The following is a 14,261-nucleotide window of genomic DNA, read 5'->3' on the forward strand; positions in this document are numbered from 1 at the left end:
AATTTAATCAATTTCACAAACTGTCGACACGGTGGCTCATTGGTTAGCACTGTCACCTTACAGCAAGAAGAACGCTGGTTCGAGTCCCAGCTGGGTCTGTAAGTATTTCTTTGGGAAGTTTGCATTTTCTCCCAGTGTTTGCACGGGTTTCCTCCGGAGGCTCCGTTTTCCCCCACAGTGCAAACACATGCAGAGTACAGGTAAACTGGGTAAACAAAATTGGCTGTAGTGTATAAGTGTGTGAATGGGTGTTTCCCAGTACTGGGTTGCAGCTGGAAGGGCATCCGCTTCATAAAGCATGCTGGAATAGTTGGCGGTTCATTCTGCTGTGGCGACCTCTGATTAATAAGGGACTAAGCCAAAAGAAAACAAATGAATATCCTAAATTCTCCACACTATTTTTAGTCAACGGCTCGTATATTAGTGGCTTTATCTGTTTAACACATTGTGTACTTTATTTGTCAACTGTAAATCACAAAATTGCCCTAATTCTGCTTATATTTTCAGACTTTCCATTGACTTCCTTTTTAATCTTCATCCCCAACAGTTAAATTGGTTAATTAAACACATATAAACAACCTTGTGTTCTTTTTTTAATAACAGATTGTCTCTTGCAAGTGTATATGCATCTGATGGTTCAGCACTAACAGGTCTGAGATCCGATCCGAATAGTCTAGGGTCGGCCTGACCCCAAAGAAACATGCCACCTTCCATACCTGGACTAGATACAATCCCTTATTGATGTACACATTTAAAATGGTCTATCTTTGCTTTGGAAACTGAATCACACCCTTTCTGGTCTTGTGTAAAGAGTGTAATCGCTGTATTAATGTACTGAAAGGCAGAGCGGCCTATAGGAACTCATGTGTTGAAGCTGGCTTCTGCTGATAAAACTGCAAACTATCTTCAGTAAACGTTATCTATTTATTTGAATCTCTGACTCTGGCTCTTCTTCATCTGATAGGCTGCTCATTCTTTGGGTTTAAACTGTAAATTATACCAACATCTTATAGAGATCATTTCTGACTGGGAAAAACAGACACTTAGGGCGTACTCACATTATGTACAGTTGCCTTGAACCAGGCCAAAGCACGCTTGTCCCCCCTCCCGTCTCCCCAGTCAGCCTGCACTCATATTACATTCAGGCCTGGGCACGCTTACGTCATCAGTGATTCACTGTTCAGTAAGCACTTCCGCTCAGCAGTGATTTCTTTAGTTCTATCTATATTTAAGTTGTTTGATATGCAGTGACCAGTCAAATGTTTCGTTGAAAATATCCGCCACTTTTGAAGCTCATAAACAATCATAAAGTCCTCGTGCTGCAGGTATGAGGAGGTTTGAGTATGCCCTTACTGGCCACTGTATTAGGTTCATCTTACCAGTACAGGATCTTCAGAACTGCCTTCATGGCATAGATTCAACAAAGAACTGGAAATATTCCTCAGTATCATATTTGAGTACAGTGAACTCATTGTCATGTTCAAGAAACCAGTCTGAGATGATTCACACTTTGACATGGCGCGATATCCTGCTGGAAGCAGCCATCAGAGGATGTAAACTTCTGGTACACTGTGGTCATAAAGGGATGGACATTGTCAGCAACAATACTCAGCAATGATGCTCAAGTGGTACTAATGGGTCCAAAGTGTGCCAAGAAAACATCCCCCACACCATTACACCACCACCACCACCCTGAACTGTTGATACAAAGCAGGATGGCTCCATGCTTTTATGTTGTTGTCAAATTCTGACCCTACCATCCAGTTGTCAAAATTGTCCAGTTTTGGTGAGCCCGTGTGAATTTTAGCCTCAAGTTTCCTGTTCTTAGCTGACAGGAGTGGCACCCGGTGTGGTCTTCTGCTGCTGTAGCCCATCTGCATCAAGGTTGGACGTGTTGAGCGTTGAGACATGCTCTTGGTTACCTCAGTAGTACCGAGTGGTTATGTGAGTTACTGTTGCCTTTCTATCAGCTGGAACCTCTGACCTCTGGCAACAAGTCATTTGCGCCCACAGAACTGCCGCTCACTAGATATTTTCTCTTTTTCGGACCATTCTTTATAAACACTAGAGATCGTTGTGCATGAAAATCTTAGTAGATCAGCAGTTTCTGAAATACTCAGACCAGCCCGTCTGGCACCAACAACCATGCCACATTCAAAGTCACTTAAATCACCTTTGTTCTCCATTCTGATGTTCGGTTTGAACTGCAGCAGATCATCTAGAGCAGGGGTGGCCAATCCTGTTCCTGGAGAGCTACCTTCCTGCAGATTTCAGTTGCTACCCATATCAAACACACCTGCCTGTAATTATCACGTGGTGTTCAGGTCCAAATTAATTGGTTCAGGTGTGTTAAATATGGGTTGCAACTGAAATCTGCAGGAAGGTAGCTCTCAAGGAACAGGATTGGCCACCCCTGCTCTAGACCATGTCTTCATGCCTGAATGCATTAAGGTTTCTGCCACGTGATTGGCTGATTAGAAATTTGCGTTAATTAGTAGTTGATCACCTAATAAAGTGGCCGGTGAGTGTAAGTTTAAATGAAATCCACAAAAGTCAGTCTCATGCTGTATTAATTTTCACAACTTTGTGTTTAAAATGACTGAATAACACCAGGAGTTTACTCCCTGAACATATTCAAAACACACATTACATACTATAGAAATAAACAATTTCTGAAGATTTATTTCCCATGACAATAATTAACTTCCAGTTTCTTGCGTTCCATGACTGCATTTGATAATCTACCAGTAATTGTGCAAAAGCTGGAATAGTTTAAAAGCTTTAATATGTTTATAAACGGAAGCAGCCGGTTGCACAAAGTCTCTCTCTTGCATCAGTGACTTTCTTTATTCCCTAGTTACCACGTAGTCTTGAGCAATAATGCAAAGAAAATCTTGTGAAATCGGTGACACTATTATCTGCTATTAAAATTCATTCAGTGAACACAAGCTCCCAAAATTAACCCTGTGCATCATCATCATCATACACTTCAGTGTCCCAAAACCAAGCATCTGTAATGCGGATAAGTCTCCATCTTTCCTCCGACTGTACCTACTGCACATTATTGGAAATCATTATTTACATTTGTACTCATAAATTGATATGTTGTTGTTTTTTAAACATCGTATGAACGTCTAGGGCGCGATCTACATTTAAGGGATGCATGTTTATCCGTGTATAGTACAAAAACTGCACACAGACATAAGAGCATGAAGAGTCACAACGTACAAATCCACCACAGCATTCCCACAATACAGCTGTGCCCGTCTCATTTCTCATCTTCTTTAATGAACATCAATTGTATTTTAAAACAAAAGCACATTTCAGGGAAAGTTCAGAGACAGAATCTGATGATCACGAATCCCGCGTTTGACGCCAAATCAGAAAGTCGGATGTGTTTAATGTGAGCCCGCTGTTATCTCAGTTTGTCACAAACACCATTGATCATTTATCAAATCATCTTAAATCTAATGCCTCATTTGAAACCCGGTTTAATCATGATTACTTTTTTAAGTCTTAAATGCCATTATTGATTTCAAAAATGATAATAATCAAACAGATATTATATAAAAAGTTCATCTAAGAGCTTTGTGTATTACCATGTCAGATGCGAATGATGTTTATCCTCCATGTTGTCGGAGGTGTTAAAACAGATGACTGTGACGTACAGGAGACAAGGGCGAAGAACAGAGAGAAGTTGTATGTATATATACTCACATTTCAGATTAATTGAAGGTCTGAGAACTAATGCTCGCGGTTTACAATATACACACAGTACCATGCTTATGCGTCTTCAGTCCTAACCGTTACTAAACGATGGGATTCAGAGCCGTTACCATTGAGTCCGTTCGGTTACCAGTGCAGCTCAACCTTTGACCCCCATTCTGCCGCCCATCTGCGCCGCCGGAAGATTCTGGGTAAAATGCGTTATACAGCCATTACTAATAAAACAGGTGGAGGAGGAGGTTGTCATTTGTACAGAGCAAAAGAAAACACAAACAAACAAACAAACAAACTTAAAAACAGAGCATATCAACATCATGCTTTTTTGTTTCAAATGTAAGGAAAAGAGAAACGTTTGCGTTATAATACCACTGCGTGAAAGGAGCGTTATACTGACGTGAGAACGCACACGTGTGTGTGTGTGTGTGTGTGTGTGTACATGCATCAACAGCTCATAAAAATAACATGGAGAATCGCTTCAGTCACAGATCTGGCGCCTCCTGCTGGCAGAATGGGGAACTACGTCACACTCGGGAGTGAATAGCAGTCTGGTTTCCTAGGCTTCTCTTGATAGACTCTTGGGTATTTGTTAAGATGAAACTGCAGTTTTGTAATCATTTCTGTTTTTTTTATATATATATTTTTTTGCTGAAAGTAGCCGGATGATGCTCATTTTGGAGTGAGTGAGCAGGTCAGGGAGGTCATGAGGTCAGAGTTCAGGTCAGACGGGTGGTGTTTTCCGCTGAAGCAGATACTGGTGGATGTCGTCTGCGTCTCTTTTCAGCCAGGCGGCGTTCAGGAGGATGTTCTCGCAGCACTGCTGTACCGTGCGCTCGGCCGCTGGCGCATGATGACTTTCAAAGAAACTCTGAAAATAGAAAAAAAAAAAAACATTTATTTGTGTGCAGAACAGCAACTTTTGGTAAATAGGTTTATTCTTTATGCTATATTATTTTAAAACAATTCACTTCTGAAAGTAAAAACTCTTTGGCCCCTCCCTCAAACATCCACACTCTCCTCATAGTTACACTCCCCATAAACACTGTTATTTATTATTTAATATTTGCACATATTCATCGCACTACATTGCACTACATTACACGTCGTCTTGAATTGTACATACCCACTGTACATATACAATGGATTAAATTAATTTAATTCCTCAATATTCTTCACACAATACCCTATAATGACAATGTGAAAATTTTTTTTAAATTGTTGGAAATGTATAAAAAAATTAGGAAATCTGAAAAATCACATGTACATAAGTATTTACAGCCTTTGCCGTGAAGCTCTAAATTGAGCTCAGGTACATTCTGTTTCCACTGATCATTCTTGAGATGTTTCAGCAGCTTAATTAGAGTTCACCTGTGCTAAATTCAGTCGATTGGACATGATTTGAAAAGGCATACACCTGTCTATATAAGGTCCCAGGGTTGAGAGTGCATGTCAAAGCACAAACCACAATCCAAACATGAAGACAAAGGAATTGTCTGTAGATCTCCAAGACAGAATTGCCTCGTGGCACAAGGCTGGGGAAGGTTACAGAAAAAATTCTGCTGCTCTCAAAGTTCCATTGAGCACAATGGCTTCCATCATCCATAAGTGGAAGATGTTTGGAACCACCAGGGGCCTCGTGTACGAAGACTTGCGTTGAAATCATACTAAAACATTGCGTACGGAAGAAGCTGTAAATGTGCGTACTCAGTTAAAAATCCCAGAATCACACGCATATTCTCTTTGTACGTCCGAATTAATGTGAAACTGAGCGCACATAAACGAGCACAAAACCCCTCTCTGCCTCCTCTCCCGTATGAATATGCTAATGTCTCTACTTTGGCAAAACCAAATGAAAAAGCAATGGCAAAAGCAAGCAAAAAGAGAAACTTTAAACAGAATGTGAATTGGAGGTGCTGCTATCGGAGGTACCCAGAGTAAAACGGTGTTATTTGCAAGTTTGTCATTGGAATGAGCTAGCTGAGAGATTTCCGGCCGTTTGATCGACAGAGACAACAAAGCTAAAGAGAGCGGTCATTAACAGTGCGAGTGATGTAGCTCGTAAAGCGCATGGCAACATGTTTTGACACTGTCATTCATGAACCCGGTTCGAATCCAGCTTTTGATAAACTAACTTTTCTTTTTTTCCCCCACTTCATATCAGATTTTGCCTACTCTTCATCACGAGGACCACAAGTAGGAATCATTAATAAGTGTGTGTATTATGTTATGCGCCTTTGAGCAGCACATATTATTTACAGATTTATTGAATGGAAATTTTTCTGATTCACGTATGCAAATTCATCTTCAGGCACCTTTATAGCAATGTGCGTGCAGTCGTTCGTTCCGATTACATTGGGAAAACCGGCGATCGCTGCAAGTTGCGCTTTAATGTTTGGCTGGTCAACTGCATGGTATGGAAACCTTATAAACCTGCTAGACATGCAGATGATCTCTTCCCATACAGCTGCCATTGCACGGCTCAAAGATACTTTTTAGTGTGCAATTTAACACAACTGCCTCTAGGAGTCGCCAATGGAATAAAACAAACACACAGAAGAAATGCACGTAGGCCAGACATGAAGTTGGCATGGACCAACACACATTCTCACGTCCATTTCATCATTAGTAAATCCAAACGTGAGTGTAAAACCTGGCATACGCAAAGTTTTTCTGCGTACGCAGCGTTGACACATGAGGCTCCAGGACTCTTCCTAGAGCTGGCCAGCCAACTAAGCTGAGTGATCGGGGAAGAAGAGCCTAATGCAGGGAGGTGATCAATAACCCATTGGTCAATCTGTCTTAGCTCCAGTGTTCTTTTGTGGTGAGAGAAGTACCTTACAGAAGGACAACCTTCTGTGCAGCAATCTACCAATCAGGCCAATATGGTAGAGTGGCCAGACGGAAGCCACTCCCCACCTGGAATTTGCCAAAAGGTATCTGAAAGACTCTCAGACCATAAGAAACTAAATTCTCTGGTCTGATGAGACTAAAATTATACTCTTTGGAGTAAATGCCAGGCGTGACATTTGGAGAAAACCAGGCACTGCTAATCACCAAGCTAATACCATTCCTACAATGAAGCAGTGGTGGTAGCATCATGCTGTGGGAATGTTTTCCACCAGCATGAACTGGAAGACTAGCCAGGATAGAGGAAAAGATGAATGCAGCAATGTACAGAGACATCCTGAATGAAAACCTGCTTCAGAGTGCTCTTGACCTCTTGGATGGGGCAAGGGTTCATCTTTCAGCAGGACAATGACCCAAAGCACACCGCCAAAATATCAATGGAGTGGCTTTACAACAACACGGTAAATGTCCTTGAGTGGCCCAGTCAGAGTCCAGACCTAAATCCTATTGAACATCTCTTGAGAGATCTGAAAAAGGCTGTACACCATCGCTTCCCATCCAACCTGATAGAGTTTGAGAGGTACTGCAAAGAAGAATGGGAAAAAAATCCCAAAGACAGGTGTACAAAGCTTGTGGCATCATATTCAAAAAGACTTGAGGCTATAATTGCTGCCAAAGGTGCATCAACAAAGTATTCAGCAAAGGCTGTGAATACTCATGTACATGTGATTTTTCAGGTTTTTTATTTTTAATAAATTTGCAACAATTTCAAAAACTCTTTTTTCCACAGTTATTATGGGGTATTGTGTGTATTTGAGGAAATAAATTAATCTAATCCATTTTGGAATAAGACTAACGAAAAAAATGTGACGCGCTATGAAAACTTTCCGGATGCACTGTACATTTGTATTTATGCTCATATCAATCTGCATACTTTTAATTATAAATAGCAACCTGTCCATATATTCATCTATTGTAAATATTCGTTCATAATACAATCTGCATATAATGTTCACAGAACATAAAACTGTAAATATCACCACAGTTTTTCTATAATTCACCTATATCCTGCACTTGCTGCTATTGCACTCCTGGTTAGATCTAAAATTTCATTGCCTTGTACTTGTACATGTGTAATGACAATAAAGTGGAATCTAATCTAATTTATGTTGAAAAATATAGTAATATTGTGTATATTACAGTTTGAAGGAAATGCTTGTGCATACTGAGATGATAATCTCTAGCAATTATTGCTGATGTTTAACATCTCTAGACCAAACAATAATGGATGCTAATGTGAGTGTGCCCACCGATGTGCAAAACACCAGGAATACGAGTCAGAAATAAAACTATTTGTCTGGCTTTCAAAATCTCATGATTTTCCATGTTTACTTGACTCTTCGCAAGGGAATATTTCTTGGGCATGAATGTCAAAAAACATCTTTATAAAATGCTTGTGATAAATGTGAGCTATAACGTGTATAATATGAAAGGTGTGCACAAGGCTTAACCATTTTCATTTCAATAAAATAAAAAAAATGGCCAAAGTTGAATCTTAGCCCTGATTCAGTGTCACACAATCCTTACGAAATCATTTATAATTACTTTTGTCCATTGTTTGATGCCAAATTAAGTTTGAAAAGAGTTAGTTTTTGTAACATTATTAATATCTTTGTCACATTTAATCAAGTTTATGTGTCCATGTCTTTAAAAAAATGCAAATATATCACTGTATTACTAACCCCAAACATTTTAATGTAATTTTATTTTCAATTAAATGTACATTTTGATAACTTAATCCATTGATTAATATAAAGTGTAACCATTTCTTAACAGAAAAATTCTGATAACCTATATAAAAATCTCTATAAAGTGTTTTAAACATCGAATTATGACCATTCTAAGTGACTCACTAATGAATCTTTCAGATTAATAAACTGGTTACACTGATTCACAATCAATTTTAAATAAAAAAAGTTGCATTCTACCAAAGTAAATAATGTAGTCTGTGAAATATATTTAAGCAGTTAAGTAAATACACTGTAAAACATAGAAACTTTAGTAAAAACCACCAGAATTTACACAATAAAGACAATAAATACATATAAAACAAAAATCAAATCTATTTTAAAGTAATTCAAACAAACAAATATATATTTTAAGGTAAAATATTTTTTTTTTACAGGTGTGGCATGATTCACTCACTGAATGTTTGCGTATGTTTCCTTGGTCTAAATAAAATTAAATGTTCGCCATTTCATTATATACAGTAAATGAATTAAATTCCTAACTAAGTGAATGTATATTAATTTTTGATCTTCTCTTAGACATAACACTAATAGTTACATGTCCCAAGAGCAACATTGAATCGATTTAATATTTAAGCGCAAAACATAACTACTAAGCTCTTTATTACAGAGCAACCCATTTACTTTAGGAAAACTGAAGCGATCGACTAAAGCAAATGCTCAAAAGCTTAGTAAGACAACAAAAAGCACGTTGCTTACCTTAACTTCAGCAGCCATTTTATCTATTGCAAACCCATCCACCGTCAGCTGCAGTGAAGAAACAAAATAAAGCGTCAACACAGAAGGAATACACTGACTATGCATTCAACAAACTAGCAAAAATATTTCCAATACTCAAAGACGTAGTGTTGCTTATTTTGTGTCTCTATAGAGGAGATTAAAATTAGAGAACAATTGTAAACACTTAAAGGGGTGTTCATAAAATCTACAACTGTCATGAATTTTATAATAGCTTCATTAATATTTTCTCTTGATCTCAACTAGTACAGTGGAACAAATTGAAATTGTCATTAAATATTAATGGTATTGCTCCACTTGATAAAATTGATCAGAAAAAATATTTATTATGATAATCTTGTTTATGACAGACTTATGACAATTTTGTTGAGGTTTTTGTAATGACACTGCTTAAAAGGTTTTGTAGGCCCTGTAGTCAGGGGGTTTGGGTGGTGCAAAAGACAAAGTCATCTACCTGACAAAGGTCTAGAATTTGTCCCATGCATGAGCTTGTTTGTCCTATTTTGACTGCTATGTCATCATAAATTGTAAAAATGTAATAATAATAAAAAAATTTAAAAAATCAATAAAAGTTGGCTTTAAACCCAAGCAGAATACTCTGTTGGCTGTTGCTTCGGCGTGACTTCCGCTAATCAGTTTTGACCAATGCAAACAATTATTTTTCATTACTTGCTGTGCAAAAAACTAAGAAAACTTATAATCTGCATTAAGTGAAGTCATCTATAACTATTATATAACTACTTTACAAGTAACTTTTTATTCTAAATCTTGGACCTTTTACTTGAAAGAAAAAATAACCAATAAAAAGGCGAGACATGCGAGGATTAGCTGAAATGAAACCCGAATCCGCGGCTTTATACTAATCATCCACTCGCGCTTTATACTAATCATCCACTCGCCCACAAATATAGTTTTATCTGATATATGTATCCGCACCCGATCATCCCTTTAATAATTTACACCCTTTTTTTAGGCATGAATGATGGTCACCGGGGATATTAACAGCAGATTCAATGAGCTATAATCTGCACATCTCTGATAGTCAGGGCCGGCCCGTGGCAAAGGCAGTATAGGCAAATGCTAAGGGCGCTGTACATTCAGGGGGACGCCAGAAATGAGCGCGGTTAAGTTGGTTTTGTTTTCGATATTCCTGACACATTCAGTGATAGATGGCAATGACTCAAAAACCTATTACTCTAAAAACATCTAAAGTGTTATTGCTATAAATAGACAAAGCTGGTTATGTTTCACAGCTGTCTTTTTCCTTTTTTATTATTATATATTTTTTCCCCCTCGCTCGACATTGAGCACTGCACTCGCAACATGCCTTTAGCCGGGAGAGCTCGCGCTGAGAGAAGCTCTAAGTAAGGGACCGTCGGAAAAGTGCTTTTTTTTTCTTCTTGGTCCGTCCTGCGTGTTTTATTTTAAACACAACTCATTTTCTATTAAATGAGCACAAACAGTTACTAAAGTAGTCGGATGCTTTCATTATAGATCTGTGCATTCTTACATTAACACCTCGGTTATCAGACAAAACACAATGAGAAATTCATTTGCTGCTCTTCACTAAATAACTAAAGTAACTTTAATCCATATGCAAATACAATTAAAAGTGAAATAGATTTTATAGCTTTATTTAATTTCTGTATAGGCCATTGATTTTAATAGGCTAAACCTTTTATTTTATTGTCAATATTTTCTAATGTTTGCTATGTATCCTATCATATGAAGCTATTTGTTGTCCATTATTTTTTACATCCCAACGTTGACAGATTGCTAATCAATAAATAGCTAAAGTGCTATCTGTTAATTTTAACGTCTGCCAATGTTAAGGAAGGGCATAGATGTTATGGAAAATAATAATAGTAATGTAACTACCCCCATCCTTCCTTCGTCAAGCAAATGTGTAAATATTAGATCTATTCAGCAATGACGTTAATTGCAGTGGCATATTTATCTGACGTTTTCCCAGCTTGTAGTAGTCGGTCAAAAAGCTATTTCTGACTATACACTAGCAGTGGAATTTACTGCGATGTGACCGGCGCCACCTGAAATCTTGCCTAGGGTGCCAAATTGGTTAGGGCCGGGCCTGCTGATAGTAAAATAATACATTAATCGTAAATGTTTTTAAATGAACAATTATTTATAAAACAAAAGTTTGTCTATAGACAACATTTTCTTCATTTTCAAATAGATACAGAAAGTTAATATAAGACATTTTAGATTTTGCAGATACAGGAACAGGATAACAAAAAGGTTCCACTTCGGCCTAAACGGCAGCTGTTATGTTTACTTAGCCTTTTTCTTCGCAATGTGCAAAAACAGAATAGCATCTACTGTGCCTGGATTCCGGCCATTCCGCCTGCCTCCAAAACTCAGCCAGCTGCACTGAATGAGCGTTTGCTTGACCACTGGTTGTAGGAATGAACAAGACTCTCCTAGCAAGGCGCTGCAGTCATGTAAATAAGCAATCTTGTTTCTCCCAGAAAGATAGAAGATTTTCCTCTGATGACTCCTCTAACTGAAACTTTGAACAGTAGGCTACTCTTGCACTTTATCCATTATTTTAGTCGTCTCATCATCCTATTCTGCAAACGCCACTCTCTGGTTTTTCGCTGGTCCACTTCCATGTCCTGCTACATCCACCCGCAACCGACCCGCAATTAATCATCCTCCGCCCGCAGATTATCCACAGCGCCCACGGAAATAACCGACATCCGCGCATTACTAGTGTGAAACACCAAAGGTGGCCCATATTAAAGTAAATTTTAACACTAATTAGGCTATTGTTGTTATCCATAAATCTTAAATTTTTTAGAGACTAGAAAAAACGTGAAGCTACGCATTATTATTATCATTATTATGTTTTTTTTTTGGTTTGTTTAATAGACAAATTCTGGCTGAGGAAAGTTGATTGTGCAGGCCAGTTTGTTATTTCCCTAATACATAACAATAGGCTACAGTTTTTTTTAAATACTTGTATAGATTTATGGTGTAACACGTGTATTTTAAATAAAAGTCTTTTTTTCATATTTTTTTATTCTAAATATTTAAAACTTATTTTAGACACATCAAAAACTGTGGTAATGACGACCATCGGACAAACGAATCCAGCAAAAAAAAAAGTGGAAAAAAAAATCAAACTTAAGAGAACAGCAGTGATTGTATCAAAAAGAAAGTTCTACATATTAAGTTTTTAATACCATGCTCCATAATAAATGCTTAAAACTGCTCTTTTACTTCTATTAGGTTTCAAAAGACCTCAAAATGTAATAAATTGCAGGCTCTAATTTTGTTCTCCTCTGAAGTTGTGTATTGTGCAGGCTTCACCTTGATGAGTCTTGATATGAGGAAGCCACCCTGATAACGGTTGTGAAGTTCTTCCCAGTTGTCCTTTACAAATTTCCACGCGGCTTTGCGGCCCTGTTTGCTGCTCCCAGCAACACCCCCGATTACAGAAACAGTGTCCTGAGGACGAACCTCCTCCTAAAAATACCACAGTCACAGTCAGTGTCACAGTTCACACGTCTGCAGAGGTTTAATTCCTGCAGACTGCCATTAAAGATGAGAGAAAGAGTGTGTCTGATTGGATTTAGTATGAAAGATGAGAGAAATGAAATTGCTGCTTTATTGATCTCTTAGGGAAAAGCTGAGGCCCCGCAGCTTTGAACATTAATCACAGGGACAGAAATAACACAGGTGCTTTAATGCATTAAACATATGAATATAACAACATACACAGCTGTGGAAAAACTTAAGATACCACTTAAAAAATTAGTTATTATAGACTAATTATAGACCCAGTTTACACTTATACATTTTAGATTTAAAACGCATACATTCTGCTACGGTTACGCCTTCCGTCCACACTATCCAGAAGTTTTCGAGCACCGAAAACAAAGTGTTTTGGAAACACTTGAGAGGCTGTTTTCATTTTTAAAACGCTGCTGCTCCATGCTAGTGTGGATGGGGGAAAATGGAGACATCAGAAAACGGAGGTGGGCTGCAGACATTCGCCTGATCTAGTTGGGGCTTTTTCTCAGTATTAATTGCACAAAGATCAGTCTTGCAGCCTTTCCTTGTAAGTTCAGACTCCGCAAGTTTGATTTGGAAAACAAGCTCCAGAGGACACGTTGGGTAAATCTTCAAAGAGAACAGTGTACTTTATAAAATAGGAAATAAAGGCAAACAATCAGTCAAATGTGCTGAATCTGTGTACGTGATTACATAAATTATTATATTAACTTATCTTTGCACTCAGCCAAAACACGTTACCTAAGGACAAGTAATAAATTTCAAAGACCAAAGAGTAAATAGATAGAGGCAAGATGAATAGTGTAGGCTTGCCACGATAGACGGTGTTGACAGTGATACCGGTTTTAAAATGCAACACCGGTGACATCACTTTACCACCGTGACACCGTCCCCACATTTGTTTTTTTATTAAATATTTATTGGAATTAAATGGAAAATTTAATTCTAAATAATTTACTTAAGATGAGTGCATGCACTATAATTAAAATCTGTATATTGCTAAAATTCGTCATATTTCATTTATCACGTGAGGAGAACAAGAGGGGTCGAATTTACAGAAAGAGTATGGCGGACGATTTAGTGTAAAAACGCAATAAAAATGCGGCTGTTTGGCAATATTTTGGATTCAAACTAAATGCAAAGAGAACCAGAAAATGTTAATGGGCAATCTGCACACGTTGCTTGACAAAGGTGGCAGCATCTGGAGGAAACACAACTAAACACACACCTTCAACGCACTTAATTAATGTTTAACTATGGGTGGGTCGTGGGTAGATAAGATCAATAGCTATAAATATGCAACGAATGCTCCCATTTTAAAAATCAAGCGACCATCATCCTAAAACGTTTAGTAATAAATCACCTTACTTTTTATTAAAATGAGTGATTTAGCAATGCTGCGCCATTAATAACTAACTGTAGAGAAACAAAGCAACCATCGCGGCAATCGCAGTAATCACTTTTTCCCAAGTTCAGCTGTTCTTTTGTGCACTTGATTATTCTGCATTTAATGTTAAAAATCAATAATGAATAGGCCGACAAGAGTGTATCCTGTGTGTGTGTGTGCGCGTATTTTATCACTGAAGCCGCTCTCTTCAAAGCCCGAAAATT

The 14,261-nt window shown here is 37.9% G+C and overlaps 1 protein-coding gene across 2 annotated transcripts in view; it reads right to left on the reverse strand.

Moving 5' to 3' along the window:
* Nucleotides 1–14,261, reverse strand: part of npepps (aminopeptidase puromycin sensitive) — a 302,499-nt gene that overhangs the window by 249,737 nt on the left and 38,501 nt on the right. Inside the window, exons 21-23 of one of the 2 annotated variants that reach the window (NM_001164027.2) lie at nt 12,447–12,602; nt 9,078–9,125; nt 2,570–4,591 (exon numbers count right to left, since the gene is read on the reverse strand). The exons of the other annotated variant lie outside the window; for it this stretch is intronic. Of the exons in view, the coding sequence (NP_001157499.1) occupies nt 4,445–4,591; nt 9,078–9,125; nt 12,447–12,602 (351 nt within the window). The 3' untranslated portion in view covers nt 2,570–4,444. Of the gene's footprint in view, nt 1–2,569; nt 4,592–9,077; nt 9,126–12,446; nt 12,603–14,261 lie in introns of those variants that run through there. 2 annotated transcript variants of the gene reach the window in all.

This window comes from Danio rerio, chromosome 11 (assembly GCF_052040795.2).
Source record: "Danio rerio strain M-AB ecotype USA chromosome 11, GRCz13ab, whole genome shotgun sequence".
NCBI lineage: Eukaryota > Metazoa > Chordata > Actinopteri > Cypriniformes > Danionidae > Danio > Danio rerio.